We start from the raw sequence: 21,087 nt of genomic DNA on the forward strand, positions 1-21,087 counted from the left end.
CTGTGCGCTTATCTGAAAAATTGATAAGTCGGCTGATAACCCCGTTAGCTCTAATTTTCAAGTGCACATCAGCATTATAAATTAAGATAAGCTTTTGTTTTTAATTTAGGCCAACGTTTTCGAAATTTTTTGTGGTTTTACTAACGAACAAACCGTGTACAATATATCTAAATATTTTATTACTAGCAATAGATTTGCTACGGCTCTCGCTAAATAAGGCCCCACCCCCAGAAACTTTGACCTCAAAAATCTCATGGATACGTGACTTTGTCGTCGGTAAACAAAAGGTCAAAATGTAGCTCTTTGCAAGTAGAAAAATCTGGCATCAGTTTGTCATACGGCAAAGTCACGTATCCATGAGATTTTTTATGATTTGTATGTATGGGCCACACCCTTAAACTTTCGAATTTTGAAACTTTCAATGCATCAAAATGTTCGTCTTCACGGGGGGATTCGATTAGCAAATACAAATTGGGGTCTAATTCTTGTTTTAACAAGTGTGCATTGAAGTTTTCAAATTTTCAAATTTCCTTCTCCAATTTTTGGTGGGGGGGGGTGGTTGAAAATAATTAAAAAATAACTACACCATCTTAATCATTGAACTCGGAATTTCATTTGATATTATTTTTATCAAATTCGGTGAGATCGATGCGACAAGGATTTATATACTACATTCATTTCGCCTCATGTATATTTTCAGAATAATGTACCTATGTATATTATAAACCAGACATACACTGGCAGCAATCGTGTAACGCTTGATAACTGAGAAGTCAGCCACGTTTTAGTTTGCATAAACATGTGCGGATTCTCATAATTTGTGATGCTAAGATACACACACACAGATATGTATGGTATATGTATCTTATATGTATGGATTTTCTCTTAAATTCTCGTGATGAAGAGAACGGTAAGTTGATCGCTTAGTATAAGCTCACTACTACTACTACTCATACAGCACTTGATCAACTACATATCACATAACCTCTGATTTTAAGTTACTCAAGCTTCAGACCTGTTTATTGACTGCATCCCCATCATCTACATATTAATTCGTCCCCTTGTTCTCTTACTTGGGGCTGGTTCTTCCTACCCAAACAAATAAAACACTACCAGTACCTGTGTTTACTTTCTGCCACAGGTTGCCGTCACTAACTCTTGATTTTATGGCGATGAACCGGTTTGAAATAAACTACTTACGTGAGATGGATACCGTTCACGTAAGGTACATTTCTATAACGGATATAAAATCCTGTCAGTCCCGATTTCATTCACACAACTAGCCCAGGGTCGATTGAAGTCAAAGTTTCTTAAAACCGTTAAATTTTAAAAACACAATGAACAAAAATCTGCTAATTTTGTTGGTCTTGGTTCTAAGTGATCTTTCCTGTCCCACTTTTGTCAAGCCGGGCCCTTTCCTCGACTCAACGCTTGCCAAAGGTCTCTGGGTTTCTAATAAAGACAGAATTGAACCTCCTCACTCCCTCTTTGAGGGAGGATGGGTGTGGACTGCGTCCGATAATTTGCAACTGACTTATATCTGTCGTGCCAAAATAGACGTTTCGAACGACGTGAGTATAATGCCGGGAGAGTTGTTGAACGAGACCTGCTACGTGTCGGGAAATCCATCTGGGGCCTCAGTACTAGGCGTGAGGGCCTTTAAAGAGTATGAAGTCCTTCTCAAGACGGAGGACGAAGTGTATGAATGGACCGATTTTGACGGGAAAGAAGGCACTGTGGCTAATGGCGCGATTATCGGGGGGATTGGGTCGCACTATGAGCCAATCTTGGTAGGTTTATAGGATTTTATGAAAATTATCAATTTAATTTTTTTACTACTACTTCTATCCGTGAGGATTAATGAAAATTTATGAATGAAACAAATACGTAAATTCAAAATATTGCCAAAAATTGTTATCCAGCCGGGAATTGAACCTAGGCTCTCTCGATTGCACGTCGAGTGCTCTGACCACTGAGCTACTAGGGCAATGTCTAACAATATAGGAAATTGAATTGAATTTTAATTTATTTAAATTTAATTTAATTGATAATTTAAATCACTAATTTTTAAGGTTTGCCGGAAATTCTTGAACGGAACGGGACACGATATTGGCAAGTCTAAGGCAGTCTTGGGGCAATTTTCTCCAGAGAAAGGGGTGTGTTTTTATGAAGTGGAGGTTAACCTGTCAGACTGGATTAAATGGGATGTTAGTTTGGCCACGGAAAAATTTCAACTTCTTATTTTACGGGTATACATAATATCAACCAAATTGAATTTGATATGGCAAGTTATACTCAATTTTAATAGTGTTTCCTACCTGTAGGCTAGAGGAAAGGAACAGTGTGCTGTTGAAAACAAAACCTAAATGGTAGCACTAGTTGGGAAACGAATTAATCACAAAGTTGATACTGTGACTTGCAAAATCTAACTTGGTATATTATTCTCCGACAGTTCCCTACTCTATATAAATAATTGTACATAGGTGTTAGCTAAAAGTGCAAATTACTTTAACCAGAAAGATCAAATTCGAACTTTAAAATTTAAATAGGATATTTTGTATCTGATAAATATCGTACAAGAGTGCTATAGCACTCTTGTACGATAGTTTAAACTAAAATAAAATAGTTTAAACTATTTTAACAATGTTGGCGAGTTGTGCGTACATTTAGAAAGTTTTATAACTAAAGGGATAAAATCTTGATGAAATAACGGAATCTAGATATGGTGTTATATGTATTGAGGGTTTTCACGGTTTCGTTAGTAACCAATATTTTTGCAAGCTAAAAAGACGCTCTTGATCGGAGTATAGTTTACAGAAGTTTGTAACCAAATATTCGTTAGAAATGATTTAAAATTTTGTAAAAGTTTATAAGCTACAGAATTCACAGTGTTTGCGTTGTTACCAACGACGCCGTGAAATACCCCATTATATTTTGTTTGGTGAATGTAAGTACATTTAATAATGGTACGGCTATTACTGTGTTGACTCTTATTTCGTATTGGAGACATTATTGGTTGTCGTTGTTTTATATTTCACTAGTTTTTACCAGGGTTGCAGAAATCTCATCTCATTTGAGAATTATGAGAAATATGAGATATATCCTAACCAACGACAACAAAACTACATAAAAATTGGGCAATTCGATTTATTCACTAATAATTTCAAGTCGAGTAAATTGTTTCAACACTTTTCCTTAGGTTAGTCTGTGGTTACGAAAAAGACACCGATGTATGCACTCAGTAGGGTTCAAAAAATTGACGATAGCCAATAACTTTACCATACCTCAAGCAATTTTGATAGCATATTTTGATTGCATATTTTTGATTTTGAAGTAAGCGCCCAGAGTTATTTGTAATGATGTAAATTCCAAATCTTGTACTTTCCATCAGTATTTATTGACCACGGTTATAGAATTTTGAAAGATAGTTTATTTAATGGTCTCGTATAATTTTGATATTTTTTAAGTGCATCCTTGATTAAAAAATGATATATCCTTGCCAATGCTTTTGTCTAGTATGGTTGAAGTGTGACTGTAATTGTAGTTGATCTGGTCGAGTCGAAAGCGGTAAGTTGGATTTTGTGATTGTACAACTCTTGCTTCGTTCTATTTGTTCGAAGCGTAAGCTGAAATCTGTACAATATATATTTCATAATAAAATTCAATAATATTTCAAATTTATGTTTGCCTCGTTTTATTCAGATATATAAATATTTCAAATTACCCCATAAATCCAACTCCCCAAATAGGAGATGTGTATAGACCGATGGGAAGGGAACTGCTTATTGTGACATCTTGTACACAGTTGTCGTCAATGTCGCCATCCGTGACAGATATTCCGGTCTGAATCTCGAGGAATTGCCCGTCAATTGTCTGCTTGTATGGGAAGCTGTTATCTCTGATAAATGTTGGCTAAGAAATAGATAAACTTGTTAGAGATAGAAGTTTCCAGGCAGGGTTGCAAGTGATATATATCACCAAGTGAGATTTAATGATATATATCAATCATCTCAGTTGGGCCTGAGTGAGATAAATGAGAAATAACGAGATTAGTGGCGCCATCTAGTGGAAATAGTAAAGTACTATTAGTAGTGCATTACGTTATCAGCCAGGTGGCGTCCATAAATCTCACTATATCTCATATTTCACATTAATCTCATTATTTCTCAGTAATCTCACTATTTCTCACTGAGATGAGATTTGTGCAGGTGAGATGAGATTTCAGCAACCATGTTTCCAGGTAGTTGAAACTAAGGGATGATAATCCTATGAGAGAAATTATATCTAATTACTTGAGGCAAACTTGCCTCAAACTAATAAAAATGACACTCAGACTGCCTTTAACACTCAAATTTTCCAATTCGTCCTACTCTCGACAATTACAAAGTTTATAATATTTCCAGGTATCTTTTACCAACTTGTAAACTGTTTAAGGGATAAATAATTTTAATTAATTACTTATAACTTAACAAATTTCACCACCATTATAATTGAAAAGTATCCTCTTTTTTTAATTTAGTTTTTGAGGTAATTGGTGTTAAACTTGTCAACAAAGTTTAATTAAACATTGTCAAAGTAACTTTATAGCTACGAATACAGATAAGTATGTTGCGATAAATTTGTAAAGAATTGGAAATTATGACCACTTACTTTGTGATTATTTTCATCAGTTATACCAAAACTGAAGACGAAAGTCTTAACGGTTCCGTTTGTGAATGTAATGTTCATCTTTCTCTCTAACCAATCAGTTCTTTCCGTTGCAATAAAAGTGTTGAAAAGCGAAGTCGAAAAGAAATTAAGTCGACCGGGGGATGACGCAGTTTCCAGGTAGGCATCGTGCGGACCAGGAACCAATTTGTCTGAACCTTCTTGCATCCCATCCACAGTGACTGTGCTGTAAATCAAAATATAATTATTAAATTGAATATTTTGAACCAGGGTTGCACGTGATATATATAACCAAGTGAGATTTAATAAGATTTAATGATATATATCAATCATCTCTATTGGGCCTGAGTGAGATAAATGAGAAATAGTGAGATAAGTGGCGCCATCGAGTGGTAATAGTAAAGTACTATTAGTAGTGCATCACGTTATCCGCTAGGTGGCGCCCATAAATCTCACTATTTCTCATATTTCTCATTAATCTCATTATTTCTCTGTAATCTCACTATTTCTCACTGAGATGAGATTTGTGAAGGTAAGATGAGATTTCTGCAACCCTGTTACGGCTCTATACATACCCCAAAATAGCTCCAGTGGGTTGGATTTCTGGCACTTGGGCAACAAATATTTTTATCGGTCCAGGAACAATGGTGTAATCTTAAAAAAATAAATATTATTCATCAATTAGTTCTAAGATGTTAGTAATTAATCACAAATAGAAATTATCTCATTTTATCCTAGATTCATTTACTTACTCCTTTGCCCACTGATTCCCGATAGATAAAAAATAATAATTCCAATGGAAATTAATACCCTCATTATAAGTGTTTGTGACTTTTTGTTCTGCTGAGGTTTATTGGAGGCGAGTAATTATTAAGTGTAACACATTTTCGAGGGGGAAACATATTTATACTGTGCTTTAGGAATATTAAACCCACGTCATTCTGTATTGGGCGGTAGATTGTGGCATCAAATTTGGTTTAAGTCCATCAATAAATAAATTCTTGGATTAGGTTGTAAATTGAATAACTTGATAATAAGTGGGGACAATTCTCGGTAAAAGATTTGCAATGTTTTATGATAATTTTGGCATAATTTTTTTAGGGTTTGATCTCGTAATTCGTGTTGAATAGGTTTGGGATGGTCGGTTTAATTTTTATGGTTTCCAAGTATTGCTGACACTTAAATATTTAAAACTAGGTCGAAGCGAAAGATTTTATTGCTTGGTATTATTTAATAGGGATAATTGATGTAATTTTGGGATTGACTTGAATTGGTAGAGCCGTTAATCCTTTACTTCGACGTGCATAACTGGACCTTGACTCGAGGCCTAGTACTAATCGGGATAATTTGCTTCAATTAGGTCACACCCTAATATAAATGGCTTTCCGAAATGAGTGTGTAGGACAATAGTGAATATGTGTCGCAATAAAAGTTGATTTAACACAGCAGGAGGGCAATATACACCTGGAAAGAATTTTTATGAGGTTTTATCAGCGCGCAAGTGAAATTAAGGCAATCATCCGTCAAGTCCCTCAATTAATTTGATTATTAAAATCCTATCAGTTCAGCTTCGCGGAGCCCGATTCAGGGTTTGGAATATAAATTTTATAATTTGACTTCATATTACTAGTTTTTACAGTCGTCGGAACTACCATACTGAATTTCAGCTCGATTGGACGATTTAAAAGAATCGGTATGGGTTTTTATCACCCAATACAGTATATTCATTAATATGTATGTTTTCTGTTCTTATTTCACAGATTACCATAAGGGCACCAAAAAGTATACTTGGCGTGGGTCTTATCCAGGGTTGCAGAAATCTCATCTCATTGAGAAATAGTGAGATTACTGAGAAATATGAGAAATAGTGAGATTTATGGGAGCCATCTAGTGGATAACGTAATGCACTACTAATAGTAGTTTACTATTACCACTGGATGGCGCCACTAATCTCACTATTTCTCATTTATCTCACTCAGGCCCAAATGAGATGATTGATATATATCATTAAATCCCATTAAATCTCACTTGCTGATATATATCACTTGCAACCCTGGTCTTATCGTATGCCTTCGTGTAATAACCGCTTACCTCCTGCTGTCCGACTAGCACAAACAACTTATATGTACCTAAGAATCGTATATATGCACCTATGAATATTTTATGAGTCGATTGTCTACATGATTTGCTGGATTGATTTTTTCCCACGATAAACTCCGACAAGGAGTAACACTCTACAAGGGTTGCGCCCATCAAACAAAGTATCTGGTAACGTTTTGTAAAAATTTTCAGAAACTTAATGTAAAAAACATAAAACTATTCAACGTCCAAACTTAGGTGCCCAAAAACAATGTTCCAAATGCCACGTTTTTCGCCATGTTTCTAATCTAAAACAATTCTCGTGCAAAAATATAAAAAAAGAAACAGACAAATGTGTCTATCAAAGTGCATTTTACGCTAATGAATGTACTCTAAATGACTCTTCGTTTAAATAAATGTTTCCGCCAGGATCACATATTTTTAAAAACCTTTATTTTTATGTACCTTGCATCAATCTCGGGAATTCAAATCGTTTCGGGCTCTAATCAGCCACCTATTGATATGAACACGTTGTTTTTTATAGCCTGTAATTTGTCCTCCCATCTTGGCAATTTCATTCAACTGCTCTCTGCAGAGTTTAATTTCCTCTTCGGACATGACTTTAATAAGAACGGTTCCAATCGTGGTGACGGAATGAAGCCCAATTGCAGCACCAGTCATTATTTGAACATCCGTGGAGGCCAATCCAACCCCGGTGTAAAATTGGTACGAGTTTATTACGAGTTTCGCGAAATTTTCGATTATATCCACTGTCATTGCGGCCGAGTCGGTTAATAAAACCTGGCGCTTGCCGTTAATATCAACCTCAAGTTTTCCTAAATAAAAAAATATAGATTCAGGGCAGCTCATTAATTTGTTTGCTGAGCGAATTCAGCAAAGTCATATAATCTAGACGTTTAAATTTGTGGCATTCGGATCACGATTAGTTAACTACTTGTTCAACTAGGGTAACCTGAGTTAGGTCGGTTTTAGTTTCTGAAGACGTATCTTCAACATGATGCGAAAAAAATAAGCATACAATAATGCCAAACAATATTGTAAAAGATTAATCATAAAAGATCATAAAAATACCAGATGTTTTAAAAAGACGTGGCTTATTTGAAATTTTTGATGTGTTCTGGTGGCAATTTTAAGTTCCTAATTTATTATAAAAATTTGTGGACACTGGTGTTTGTCGACAAACTACGCAATAATAGTTTAAAATATAACTGTTGAAAATAGTTTTTAAGGTTACACTCTTGAAGAAAATAGTTGTCAAAAATTAATCGTATTTTGTCAATGACTGCTTGGCTAAACGTTTAAATATTGAATGTTGTTTAAAATAATAGAAAAAACTTGCCAATTTCATCCTTCGTGATGTCGATTAATTCAATTAAGTCGAGGGAATGTAGTTCCAAATTATAAAGAATTGTCTGCTTTTCTTTAGAATTTGTTTTGGTGCTACCGCTGTCAAATTTTTTCATCATGTTGGCCTCCTCCGATACCATTTTCAGAATTTCAGCCATATTTTTGGAAATCTTGGCTCTCACTTTTTCCTCTATAAGACAGTTTCTCGCGTCCTTGATATGGTCCCATATCGTATAAATTTTGAGGCCTTGCACAATTCCTGCCAATGCAGAAGATATAGTACACGCGGTCAAGAATGAATTTGCCATATTGGTTTCTGCTTGTTCAAGTTTTTCGTGAACAAGTTTAATTGTGGCGGCCTCAGAATGCACGTGTTTCTTGATTTTTTCCTGTGTTTCGTTATCTAACAGAAATAAACACGTTTGGACATAGGTAAAAAAGCTGAAATAATTTTAAGGCACGTCCATAATTTTTTTTAAGTATCAAGGTTTCAAGGGCAGCTGATGACAATGTGAAAAACAAATTGCGGATAGTGTGTTGAAGAAATTAACAATTAAAGGACATACCACATTGGGTTTGAATTGTGAAAAATACCAAAAAATTGGGAAAGGTCGTGTTTCCCGCAGTGTTCCCAAATATGAGCGGCCGAGGAGGGGTTTGGTTTTCCTTGCCAGAACTGTTCCAGAATATAAATCATTAGTGGAAATAGGGATTTTTAAAGATTTATATACCATATCACGTATCAAATGGAAAACCTACTAAGCCGAGACACAATAGTTGTTTACATTTCAGCTAAAAGAATACAGGGCATGATGAACTAATCAAGCGATAAGGCATGCATGACCTCTTAAACTGTAATCAGAAGTACCAATTCAGTTTCGCTTTCTATCTAATTACAAGGAATCTAGGTAATTTACTGTTAAAATATAAATTATTTCCCCCTCAAGGAAGTTGCGTACTACAAATTAATTAAATAATCTAGTCGTTCTATTTATTGTGGTAAAATTGTTCTCACCCATCGAATCCCCTTAGACCAGGAATCCACTTCCGAGTTTAACATAACTCGCAGTTCCTCCATGCTAGCTCGGACCGTATCAAATTTCATAGCCTTACCTAAGCACTCCATAAGTGTTGGTCGGCTTGATTTTAAAATATCGGAAAGCATATCCCTCGCGTCAGGGAGTAAGTTCTGAGTTAATTAAATATTAGCGATTTCCGGGTAATAAATTGCGTGTAAATATTTCCTCACCCATAATAAATCCATTACTTCGCTACTCTCCGACAGATTACTAATCTCTGTCAAGTTTTCTGCCATTATTGCTGCGAACTGAGAATTACATTATTAAATTAGTTATTTATCGTTTGAGTAATTTTTTCAAAGGGAGCTTAAAATTAATTCCATACTTATGATTTATTTAGTGGAAGTGCAGTTATTTGAAGTAAGAAATGAAGAAAATTTAGTATGCGCCAGACCTGGGAAGAAATACGACTGAGATGAGAAGAGAGGAAACTGACCAGTTAAATTGCAATTTAGCCAAGCGATTAATTATACGGGTCCGGCTTTTGAGTCATTGATATGATTCACGACAGATATGGCTGGCAAATAAATCCCATTTAATGAATTGAACCAAATGTGTTTGATCGGTCGTTTCACCACCAAATCCCATAAACCATAATTTGTGCTCCTGTCATGATGAATAGTTTCGGCAAAGCGGTGATTTAGCTCTCTGTGTAAAACTGGTTAGCGATTAAGTAAAACATTCATACTGGGAAATTGTCTTATTAACAGGGTAGGTTAAAAATGGCAGGCATTACTCATCCATCCCAGGAAATTACCAACCTGAATCAGCATGGAAATATATTTCGACATATTCACTATATCCAAATTATCACGCGTGACTAATATTATCGTCATGATATGTATATATCGTCCCCATGAATGATGTTCCCCATTAGAATGACAGTGAAAATACATGATGTTGTTTAAAGCGAATATCTGTCTTCAGCCTTTTATCGTTGCCAACTTGGTTGAACTGGTTTGTGAGTCAAGATGCTGAGGATCAGGGTCCAATCAACAAATGTTTGACGTTGTCCAGTGGATTTAGTGTTACGGTATGAATCGGTCATGCATCGTAGCACTTACCAATTACATTCATGGTTGGAGATATCGGTTGACATGATGTTCATCATTGAGCAGTATGTACTTGCAAGTACAAAAATCTTACTATATTGATGACGTTATGTAACTCCTTGGGCCCTGGTCCGCAAGAGTTAAGTAAATAAACATACAAACAGCATACATACTTGTCAGTATAAGGCTGAATGGGTTTCATGTTATTTCTGCAAAATACTGATTGTGAGTCATATATATGCCATATATGCAAGACTTATATAGATATGTGGATACCAATAGGTATTTTACTATGATTTTGATTAAACCAAATTAACTTTAACTTCAGATGAGAACGTCTGGATAAGGTTTTTTTGACTCAACTATTTGTTTTATTTCAAATTGGATGACCTTAGTTGTTTTACTTGCTTCTGGTGTGTAAAAAATACGATTTTAATGAAAATTATAATAGAAAAGTGAAGATTTTCGGGCAAAACACAAGCTTTAACTTGATCTTTAAGTTGTCGGTGACGTAAGGTAAGATAAGATAATGGGTGCATGCATCTGAATAAGATGAATATACATGTGACATGTAGGAGAATGATAAATTCCACACCATTTCCACACCATTGTAACTTAGAACTTTTTAAATTACGCATCGGTTTCACCTAGGACTTTTTAAAATTAGGAAGACAACTTGCAATTCACTCTTGATTGTGAAATAAATTTTCAAGATTTTTAGAGTTATTTATACATTACAATACAATATTCAATAGAAACCTAACATTTAAGTAATTAAATAATAAAATATTGTTTTTAGTTAAAAATAAACAAATATCATAAATATTATGTATAAATATGAATTTCTTTAACAGGTTGAATACAAATAGTTACTGTTTCAAGCTTCGTAATTGATCACTTATTTTCATCGTGAAATGGTTTTCAAACCAGTTTTAAATTTAAGTCGACATTTACCAATTTTTTTCTAAAGCATAAATATTATCTACAAACTTTACATCCAATTTATTTTCCTTAATAAAATCCGACATTTGAACAGCTGAGGTTAGTCTGGTCTGTAACAAATAAAGGGTCAAACCCAACGCAATTTTAATTTTTTCAGAACTTTACAAGGTTTCAGTTTTAGAGAAGAGTATTGCAATAGACAAAAAATAAAATTGAAGGCAAAGCTACATACCTCAAACCCATCAAAGGTTAAATTGGGTTGCCAGGTTTTGAAAGCATTCCGGTATTTGATGCATGCTGGATCACTACGGAAGGCGGAATTATAATGAGCTCGGTTTATTACGGTCACGCTGGTATGCCCTGAGTAAAAAAATAAAAAGTTTTTTTATTTAGGAAACTTGTAGGAAAAATCGTCAAAGGATCAGGACATGAAATACAAGATTTCTGGGACAAATTTCTATTGTCAATGTTTTAGACTTAGATTCTAGATTTTAGACTTGGACCTTGGATTCTAAAATGTTCTGTAATTTTCGAATATTCACTACTTTAATACTTATTTCATTAATTGTTACAACGTTTTTTTCTTACACTCACTCTCCACAAGGTGACATCCATCCGTAATATCCATAACGTCCATTAAGTCAGAAAAGGAAGTCCTCAAATTCAAATCGATCGTCAATCGCGACACGTGTGAAGGACAATAGTGCAAATTCCTGAAGAACTGTTTCACATGGTCCCACTCCACTGCATTATTGCTCCTATCCAACCCTCCTAACTTTGTAAGTTTCAAATGCCTCAAGTTCGGGAAAGCTTGCCATATTTTTGTCAAACTTGGACTTGATGAATCGTCGGTGGCTCGGAGTTGGAGGACCTCGATTTCCTGGACTGTCCAAATTTGACGAGTTGGGAGGCATGGTAAAAAAAAGTTGAAACTGGATACCTCGTCGTAAATATCTTTACTGGTTGCATTAAGCTTGAGACGTTTCAAACCAGGTAGTTGGGCCAAGGTTAGGTTTGGTAAGGCGAAATCAAGCGCCTCCGCCGATGGCAAGGATAAGCTTGTGAGTTTACTCAATACGGGTAGAGTGGAAGGATCGATCTGATAAAATGCCAGTATACTTATCCATTAGTTTTATGAGCCCAGGGATTAATGTATATTTGTAACGAACTAACCAGAATTCTTGGTATGGGGTATTCTTCGGCATCGTACCGAGCAAGTATCCCGACGGTGAGATCCTCCAATGTGGTGGAAATTTTAGTAAGCATACACACAAAGTTTTGTATGTCAAACTTTTCGCATATAGTTCTAGAAAAAACAGACTAAATTAAGGGTATCTTACATACGAGAATGTAACTTATAAAGCAAACTTCAAGAATATAATTTGTCACATTCTGATAATTACAGATATTTATAAGGACCAGTTGCTAATAAATTTGATACCTGTCGGAAGAATCAAGTGTTATGCATAGTGTAACCTAATTCTTAAAAGTACCACCGACTTACACTTGATCAAATGGCGACATCTTCTCTTTATACGGATAATAAAGCCATTCCAAGCATTTCAATATCCTACAGCTGGACAAGTCCGGGGTAAAGTTGTCATGAATGATTAATTTTTCCAAGTTCCGCGCTACTTTCAAAATTTGTGTTGTCATATCTCGATAAATTGACCCAATCCCGTCCGATTGCCGGATACTGCTTCGAATCATGAATTCTTTCAGGGTTGAGAAATCATTGGAAATTTGGAATTCTACGTTTTTAAATGTTCCGCCAGGGTATTGGGTTGTATCTTGGACTTTTATATGGATCTTGGCAATACTTGTGAAGCGCACCGACTCAAATAATGCCTTCATCGCAGGCCCGAAATTGTAATTGATATGAAAGTAAAACTCTTTTATGTGAGATTGATATTTCAAAACGAAATGGACGAAACGAAAAGGACATGTAATTTCTTGAATATCTGTGTCATTCTCATCCGGGTGGTAAAGAGATTGCAAGTAAACTCGTCGTAAAAGCTGAACTGCTAGGGAAAGATTTGAATTTCCCGGGGCGTAGACTGGATTGTGGTTTTGGAATGAGAAAACCGTCCGTTTTCCGAGAATTAGATTAGCTACGGGTTCCCAAACGGATGATACTTTTCTGACCTCCTTAACCTGGTTGGCTGGCAAAAGCGTGATTATTTCGCGCAGAATCTAAAAATTTTTGATGAGATTTAGCACATTCAGAAATACGAATTACTCAAATCCTGATATGTTGTTATGCCGTATAACTTACCACCGTATTTTCCAGAGCCTTTGAGACAGAATTTGTACTTTCAGTAAGTAGCGACATGATAGAATTTTATGGAGTGTCAAATACTTAAACTTTGAGTAACTGTAAAATCCCAATGACTTTCAATTGTAGACTGATTCAGGCACAGCACTTTCTTCGAACTGATTGTTGGTAAGGTCTCCCAACATTGTATTTAGTACCTTTCTAAGAATAACCATTAAAATATGAGTACTAGGCTCTTAGGAATTTATCAGTAAAGAATACAATATATAAGCCCTTAATTTCTTGTCCATGCCTTGCATCAAAATACATTTGTAGTATGTGTCGGATAAAAATATACTTATATGGTACAGGAGAAAATGCTTAAACAGGAAAATATTCAGGTTGAAATCCCGCAGAGCAAGTTCGGTTAGCCACGATTGTTATTTCGAGTCAAAGTATTGTGAGTTGTTAAGTTGATGGTCAACTTTACTAAGTTTAAGTCAAAAATTCTCCGGCTTTGGGATTAAGCCTTAATTTAGGAGTCATACGGTATAAGGGTTTTGGTCCGTGGTCTATTTTTATAATTAGACCCTTTTTCTATAGAAGATAATAGTGTATGTATTTGCATACGAAAAAGAGTTACTTATAAAACACAAATTATACATAGTAATCCACATGCAGCATTGCATCGTTATGGTCTCAGTCATTGGATGATGATAACATTGTCCACATTTTGTAGTTAGACCCAGTTTTGTATGTATGTACGTGGCTTCTTGTAGGCATTTTTCCTAGGAAAAAGGTCTAAATATAAAAACAAACCGCAAGTAAATAAAACGAAAATAATGTTTACCAAATCTACAAAGGATGTGATTTTTAAAAAGCTTAATGTGTTCTTGAAGCGACACAAGATTATTCACAAATTATCCATAAGGAGTTCGTCGTAGGAACTCGGGAATATAAACTCCCAGTTCCTTGATTTACGTATTAATGTGACAACGGTAGTCTGGTTGTATTCCTTTATTTTTACTTAGCCCAATTTAAAATTGTATTGCTTGATATTTGATTATTGGCAGGTGTGGAATGCCTACATACAGGAACCGGTATGTTTCGTTTTTAATATTATCAAAACATCCTTCCAATACAGAGCGTCTGTTAAGTATGTGGTTAAACCAAGGGTTGCAGAAATCTCATCTCACCTTCACAAATCTCATCTCAGTGAGAAATAGTGAGATTAATGAGAAATACGAGAAATAGTGAGATTAGTGGTCGCCACCTAGCGGATAACATAATTCACTACTAATAGTACTTTACTATTACCACTAGATGGCGCCACTAAGCTACATTTGCCACAGAACTAGTTTTAGCCCTACGTAGGGTGGAACTGAAAGTCTGGGAAAAATTGTTCTCGTCCGTCTTCCCCTCGCTATGTTTTGAAAAATTGTAAGTCGCGTCCTTTTTCTTGTTGTCCTCACCAAAATCATGGTCAATGTCCACATACATGTCAGTTTCTGGTTCCTCAGTTTCTATATTACATATTTAAATGCTATATATTTAGTAATAAATTTAGAGCCGTAAATCATTTCGAATAAATGAAAACACATGTGTAACGATTTACTAAATCCAAGGATCGATGACATAGGTCTTCTTCTGATGCTGATGGGTGTCCACTTTTGTTTCCGGTTCTGGGCCCTCTTGCTGGTGCAGTTGGTCTTGGTTTTTTCACCGATCGTCGAACCCACGTAGGAGGACGGCGCCTTCTTTTTGCCCTGGGAACGCCGAGGTTCCTCCTTAAGTGGGTGAAGAATTGCAGAGGGGTCAGTGATATCGTGGACCTTATCATCAGCACGGTCCCCTTTTTCAGTCAATAAATATAATGAAATACGTAATTGATAAATGTTGGTGTTAACCTGGGGCTGAAATTGGAGCCGTATTTGGACTCCATACCATGAATTACCATAAATTATCCATACCGTCGTTACTCGTAGGTTGTGATGAACTTGTAGACGGAGTGGAGATGACCACATTTTCTTCGCCGTTCTAAGCTGCAAAATTTTCTAGAGTTTCGCCCCCAGGATGCAACTCCACCCCAAGAAGGATCTGATTTATTCCAGATGGTACGATGGCACATCTCGGATTGTGATTTGTGGTGCCGGTTAGAATTGAGGATAGTAAATGCCCTTCGCAGGGACGAGATTGGTTTTCATTTTGCAGCAATTCGTCCATCTCTCTTCCGTGGTTGGTTTCCGGTACTGCGTAGTTTTATTAAGTTTAGTAATTCGATAGTTAAATAAATTATCATTCTAATAAAAAAATCCGAACTTTCCTCATCCAACGACAAGATTTTCGCCATAGCAGCGACTCCCCCTTGAACCTTTCGAAACCGGCGGTCATACATTTTCTCTTGAATTTGGAACAATGTCTGCAATTTCTCCATCAATTCCTTCACTACCTCCAAATCTTTCGACCGACTGGATGAAATCTTATTCTTGCCGTCCTCCCATTGTTCAGATAAGTCGGAATGTTTCTTCCCCAGCTGAACCACCTTGCCGTCCAAGGAACTAATGATTCGCAAAGTCTCGAAATTTCTTTTGTATATGCACCTCCCCCAATTCCTATTTTTTTAAAATTTAATTCCTCCAATTTCCCCTCGAGCTGGATAACCTTGTCGTAGAAGCTGCTTATCTGAGTTGTAAATCAGGTAAGCGACTGTTGGAGACTTGTCATTTGGTCTAGTTCACTAAGTCGTTTGGCGAATTCTTTGTCTAGTGGAACTATACACATCTGTCCAGATTGAGTATAGGGAAATTTCACTTAAAGTCATACCACCGCGAAGGTGGTGGTTGATGGAATTGTTGGCTGATTCCAGCCAACTCAGTGCTTTCTTATGGTAGGTATGATTTTAAGTTAAGTTTCCCTATACTTAATCTGGACAGATGAGTATAGTTCCACTAGACACGTGAATTCTGCTGGAATAAAGCCGGTAACTTTTCCGCGATGACCTCCACCGCCTTTTGTTCCTATTCGGGGTTGATGAGGTCCATCTTGAACTAAAATGTTGTCTTAAATAATCAATCTAATAATCACGTAGATCAATTATTTACTTTTATTCACTACTAATGAAAATGAACAATCCGGGAGAATTAATTTGCAGAGATTGTGACGTGCAGATTTTTTGCCAGGTGATTTTGCATTTGCATTTTGAATTACAAAATGTGAACGATAGTAACGACTAAATGCAAATACTAACGGCTACGTATGTAAAATATTTAGTTTTATCTCCATTTTAAACACGGAAATGTATGAATTACGTAAAGATTTAGGTATGTATAAAATTACATAAACAATCAAATTTTTAAATTTGGTGCTTTATTTACATATCTAGTTTAAAAGCTGACAACACAGCCAAGTTATTATGTCGGTGCCAGCAATATTGATAAGATTTACAAGTAATTTTAATTGTAATTAGACAGCTGTATCCATACTGTGAACCATGTTTTCTTCAGATTTACATAAATATTTGTCTACATTTTCAACTTCATTTAGTTAAGCAGAAAATGTTTGCAAGTTATCATAAATATGTACGTATCCTTGAACTTATTCTTATTTTCTTTACAACTGTGTAGGTTTCGCACTATTCCTAGCAACTGTACATGTAAAATATTCATGAAGAGTATTAGATACTAGAGTATTAGACTGCTAGATATAAAGTAAATAAATAAAGTAATAAATCATATATGTAGATACTCATCCGTTTACTGATCTTGGCAATAAAGTCATACGGCCTTAATTATTCGTTTCTAACTTATTGTTTCCTTTTTATTTCTCATTACGCTCACCTATTTATAATATAGCATTAACTAACCTACGAAAACCAAGATTTTCAACCAAGGTAATATAGAAAAAGAACAAAAATATAATATGTCAATTCTCTCATCACCATTTTTCATAAACATTCCACCTTTCCATAAAAATAATTGCATTTAAGAATACTTATCAGAAAAGTAGTTAGATAAATATGTATCTTCAGCGAGATAAAGGACGAAAAATAAACTTATTCAACGACTATGCTTACTTGTTCAGTGGCCATAATAGTTCGATATGGATAGGTTGACCATCGTTAGGAAGGCTACACGGAGGAAGGAGCGGTGGTGTAGAGATGGAGACGCCTTGTTGCACAAATCTCCCTTACATAAACACAATCGAGACACCCTGTTGCGAATTTTGACCTCTGCGCATCGCTCTTCGCCGTCATTCGGTGCCTTGCTGAGAAAAGAACGGTCGGAGGCTGAGCCCTATTCTGTAAGAAACCAGAGTCAAATGTATCAATTCAGGAAACACATAAGTGTGAAGATGGGAATGATGGACATGATGTGGAATAATTTAATTTTACCATTTGCTGGTTCAAGGATCCCTTCCGTCTGTTTGCGACACAAGCCTGAAGGACATGGTGTCACAGAGACCGTTAGCAGATCGTTGATGACCTGTCATTGAAGTTGAATGGATCCTTGCAATCTCTCTGGATCATAGCTGCATACACACATAGCTGCGAGTGGACAACCGACCTGTGGGACAAAAGAACACATTCATTCATAGCCTAAAGCTAACTAAAGTCATCAAAAGAGAGAATATCATTTATTTATTTATACTTATTTAACGTCATATCTCTATTTAGTACCGTCGCATATGGCCAAAGAGAAAAGTATCACAATTAGTAGTCACAGCACTGAGATTCATTTCATCAATTGACCATTACGTTATATGTCTTACTTTCCCAGCACTTGCTTGTTTCTTGGTTGAATTTTGCTCGGATTTTTCTTTTAAGAATAGATGGCTGGTTTGGTTTAAAAATTTAATTTTCTTCAATCTGCCCAGGAGGGTTTCCACATTTCACCAACGGCCAGCAATCCCTTGATTAATATCACCGTCAAACACTCCCTGTACCGAATCTCTTTTCTACAGAATCACAAATTATGCACTTTAGCACACCACAGGAGGTGGTATTCACACGAGTCCACGAATCAATAAACCATAGATTGAATCTTCTTCTTTCCACGCCTGAACTATTTTTGCTGCATCACACAACTATCTGTACATATTTCCTGTGTGACTTGATAGGACAAAATGCCAATTTGTGCGGAAATATTGTTACCACGTCTACAATGTATTCAGTTCCACCATGAAGAAGAAGACAGCTGGAGATTGTCCAACCACCTCAGATAGATGCTTGCACACTCCACAACTTTCACTAAACCCCTGAAACAATGAGGATGTCTTGCCGGTGGCCTCTACCTGTGTTGCATTGTGAAGACTCAACTGGTTTCGCCCAATTCATTGACACAGAATCTCACCACCACACTAGTAAGATGCATGCAGGATGCATCTGTCTATATCCATAAGTTACACATAGTAAATTCGTGGCAAATCTGGTTTATTAAATAGATCCCTATAGAAGAACTTGTAATTTGTTCATGCGTACTTTTTTGTGCTCGTTACGATATTACAAACTCTCAATAACTATGTATCCATATATAATTTAGAATTATATAGATATCAGTAATATAGCCAAATATTATCAGCCAATAGACGAATTTCGAGAAAAATTGCACAGGATTATAAAAAAAATATATTTAAATTTAAAAACTAAAGTTTTTTCTTAGTACGTGCGTATGGCAAGAATGACAGCTAACTTTTGGCATAGAAGGAGTATCTATGAATAGTCACCTTGTACATTTGTATCACCTCATGATGTTGCCTAGATATGCTTCAACAAAGTGGTGACTTTTTACAGACAAGGCTTCCTATGACTGTTGAAGGCTGAAGACTCTGAACATAGTAACCTACTCTCCGCTTAAGTAGAGATACATAGATATGAGAAGCGTATAGTAGAAAGGAAATAAATCTAGGTGATTGTGTTTCAAGTTGGCCGCAGAGTTCAAGCATAATTTCTGTCATGCTTTTAAAAATCAGTCGTTGCTGAGTTAAGTCGAATATATATTGAAATACTTAAAGAAAAATGAAAATATCCACTTACTATTATATTTTTGCCAAATTGGCTAATTCTGACTTTTGCGGAAAATAATGGAATAGTTCAAAATATCATTTACAAGGAAAATATTAATGGTCCCTTGCTTGCATAGTATTAAAACTTGATCACGAGGCAGTATTAAATAAGTAGGCTACTCCAAATTGTTGCATTTTTTGGACAGTCCTTACATATGCACCACTAGATTGTTTGTGCTCTTGCTACGTCTGAGTGCACGTTGAAAGATTTATTGTATGCAGGTGCTATGTGGATTAGGGGTGTCGTATCAATATGAAGAAATAATGTAAATCTGGAGTAGATAGGTAGACAGCCTTAGGCCTATAGTAGCAGCAATGGTACCTGTGGTCATAGTACCTGTGGTCATTGACACTTAAAGTGCATACAAATATTTCGGACACTTGAACCTTGAGTCCAACTCGTGATACGTTCACTTTCACATGGAATCTGGTGAAGGGCACTTTATCCTCCTAGGTCCATGATCTTTCCTCCATTCTCAAAATAGCTGCGTTTCATGAGACAAAAATGGAAACCTTAAGTAATATCTATACTCATAATGAATTATTGCTCACTACCCATTAGGATAATTGTTGCCTGATTTTAGTGTACGTTACCAACAAGTTCCTACCAGATTGCATCATCATCTTCTAACATTTTTTAGTTAGAAAGTTATACCTTCACATGTTAAACTTTGAGATTAAACTTAATTGTAGAGAACACATAAGGTTGACCATTCTCATTATTTTAGACGGCAAAGTTTTCATATCTTGTGTAGAAACGGCGGTACACATAACTCTTATTATATCTTCCCATTATCTCGTTTTCCTACCTTCCTACTCTCCAGACTAAGAATGTCACGCATCTCGTAATTAGAAAGTTTAATGGAAGTGTTGCTTAGTTAAAAGTTCAGCCTTTACGCATACATATTAAGGAGAATGTATGTTATGCCCTCTGTTATACAATAAAAGGTTACATGCCATATCATGAAGACAATGTCTAACTTGGAAAATTGGTGACTACTCTACGTAGCAGCAAAGGTTTCTCTCAATCTATACAATGCGATAGTCATGATTAGTGAATTAACAGGTCAACAACCTTCAGCCTATAAATAAACAAGAACACGTTGTCGTGTTGGTAGTGGGTTTAGCATAATATACATATTAATATATGTACATACCTCTGAATAATATTATCATGAATTATTTTACTGAACTCTCGTAATTTGTTACAAACGTACATCTCTATCCTACCTACCCACCCACCACCTACCAGCCCATCTCATCATGACATTCGCCTGATGGAAACTACTTATTTCGTCTTATTTGTGCAATTTCCACAAGAAGTAGGTGATGTATGTATCAGGAACGTCCAGGCCGGACATTAACCGTGTAATACTTTGGCCCTTGCATTGGAGTTATTTCGGGATTTTATAAAACCTTTGTTGTCACAGAATTACCCAAAAATTTGAGAAATGACGCTGATTAGGATATTTTACCATTCTTGTAAAATCAGTTGTCATAAGGCGATTACGACAAAAATAAAATGAAAATTCTGAAACCGGTCGCTGTTTAATATATTGGAATAAACAATTGTCTACATTCAGTT

The 21,087-nt window shown here is 35.8% G+C and overlaps 3 protein-coding genes across 13 annotated transcripts; 1 reads left to right on the forward strand and 2 right to left on the reverse strand.

Moving 5' to 3' along the window:
* The first annotated feature begins 948 nt into the window (after positions 1–948).
* On the forward strand, positions 949–2,969 carry LOC110862910. Of its 2 annotated transcripts, XM_035845934.1 has the most exons (4): positions 949–1,440; positions 1,558–1,790; positions 2,073–2,249; positions 2,325–2,969. In XM_035845934.1, exons 1-4 carry the CDS (start codon positions 1,338–1,340, stop codon positions 2,364–2,366), a joined length of 555 nt encoding a protein of 184 aa, XP_035701827.1. In that variant the 5' UTR covers positions 949–1,337; the 3' UTR covers positions 2,367–2,969. The 2 variants fall into 2 exon arrangements, with proteins under 2 accessions (XP_035701827.1, XP_021967812.1); XM_022112120.2 differs by having other exon boundaries at positions 949–1,790.
* Positions 2,970–3,380: 411 nt separating this feature from the next.
* LOC110862894 lies at positions 3,381–7,583 on the reverse strand. Of its 2 annotated transcripts, none has more exons than XM_035845933.1 (5): positions 7,213–7,583; positions 5,244–5,322; positions 4,651–4,894; positions 3,725–3,912; positions 3,381–3,633 (listed from the first exon to the last, which is right to left on the reverse strand). In XM_035845933.1, exons 1-5 carry the CDS (start codon positions 7,217–7,219, stop codon positions 3,513–3,515), a joined length of 639 nt encoding a protein of 212 aa, XP_035701826.1. In that variant the 5' UTR covers positions 7,220–7,583; the 3' UTR covers positions 3,381–3,512. The 2 variants fall into 2 exon arrangements, with proteins under 2 accessions (XP_035701826.1, XP_021967795.1); XM_022112103.2 differs by lacking the exon at positions 7,213–7,583 and adding an exon at positions 5,421–5,603.
* A 668-nt stretch (positions 7,584–8,251) lies between these two features.
* LOC110862907 lies at positions 8,252–20,354 on the reverse strand. 9 transcript variants are annotated; one of them, XM_035845930.1, is made up of 13 exons: positions 18,210–20,354; positions 18,089–18,106; positions 17,833–18,004; positions 13,464–17,739; positions 12,693–13,381; positions 12,362–12,494; positions 11,783–12,287; positions 11,692–11,709; positions 11,421–11,548; positions 9,520–11,298; positions 9,365–9,442; positions 9,131–9,304; positions 8,252–8,791 (listed from the first exon to the last, which is right to left on the reverse strand). In XM_035845930.1, exons 4-10 carry the CDS (start codon positions 13,518–13,520, stop codon positions 11,197–11,199), a joined length of 1,632 nt encoding a protein of 543 aa, XP_035701823.1. In that variant the 5' UTR covers positions 13,521–17,739; positions 17,833–18,004; positions 18,089–18,106; positions 18,210–20,354; the 3' UTR covers positions 8,252–8,791; positions 9,131–9,304; positions 9,365–9,442; positions 9,520–11,196. The 9 variants fall into 9 exon arrangements, with proteins under 9 accessions (XP_035701823.1, XP_035701819.1, XP_035701822.1 ...); XM_035845926.1 differs by lacking the exon at positions 18,089–18,106 and having other exon boundaries at positions 8,252–8,518; positions 8,710–8,791; positions 18,118–20,351; XM_035845929.1 differs by lacking the exon at positions 18,089–18,106 and having other exon boundaries at positions 8,252–8,518; positions 8,682–8,791; positions 18,118–20,351.
* Between the last annotated feature and the right edge of the window lie 733 nt (positions 20,355–21,087).

The sequence above is a fragment of the Folsomia candida genome, unplaced genomic scaffold (genome assembly GCF_002217175.1).
Source record: "Folsomia candida strain VU population unplaced genomic scaffold, ASM221717v1 Fcan01_Sc077, whole genome shotgun sequence".
Classification (NCBI taxonomy): domain Eukaryota; kingdom Metazoa; phylum Arthropoda; class Collembola; order Entomobryomorpha; family Isotomidae; genus Folsomia; species Folsomia candida.

Excerpts from the sequence above, each read along its gene's own strand:
- LOC110862894 (XM_022112103.2), bottom strand. The coding sequence starts at position 5,484 with ATGAGGGTATTAATTTCCATTGGAATTATTATTTTTTATCTATCGGGA. Across the intron at positions 4,895-5,243 it reads CCCACTGGAGCTATTTTGGG|CACAGTCACTGTGGATGGGA; the intron begins GTATGTATAGAG and ends TTTGATTTACAG. Across the intron at positions 3,634-3,724 it reads TGGGGAGTTGGATTTATGGG|ATTTCAGCTTACGCTTCGAA; the intron begins GTAATTTGAAAT and ends TATATTGTACAG.
- LOC110862910 (XM_022112120.2), top strand. The coding sequence starts at position 1,338 with ATGAACAAAAATCTGCTAATTTTGTTGGTCTTGGTTCTAAGTGATCTT. Across the intron at positions 1,791-2,072 it reads CGCACTATGAGCCAATCTTG|GTTTGCCGGAAATTCTTGAA; the intron begins GTAGGTTTATAG and ends CTAATTTTTAAG. Across the intron at positions 2,250-2,324 it reads TTCAACTTCTTATTTTACGG|GCTAGAGGAAAGGAACAGTG; the intron begins GTATACATAATA and ends TCCTACCTGTAG.
- LOC110862907 (XM_035845930.1), bottom strand. The coding sequence starts at position 13,520 with ATGTCGCTACTTACTGAAAGTACAAATTCTGTCTCAAAGGCTCTGGAA. Across the intron at positions 13,382-13,463 it reads AGGCTCTGGAAAATACGGTG|ATTCTGCGCGAAATAATCAC; the intron begins GTAAGTTATACG and ends AAAAATTTTTAG. Across the intron at positions 12,288-12,361 it reads ACCCCATACCAAGAATTCTG|ATCGATCCTTCCACTCTACC; the intron begins GTTAGTTCGTTA and ends GCATTTTATCAG.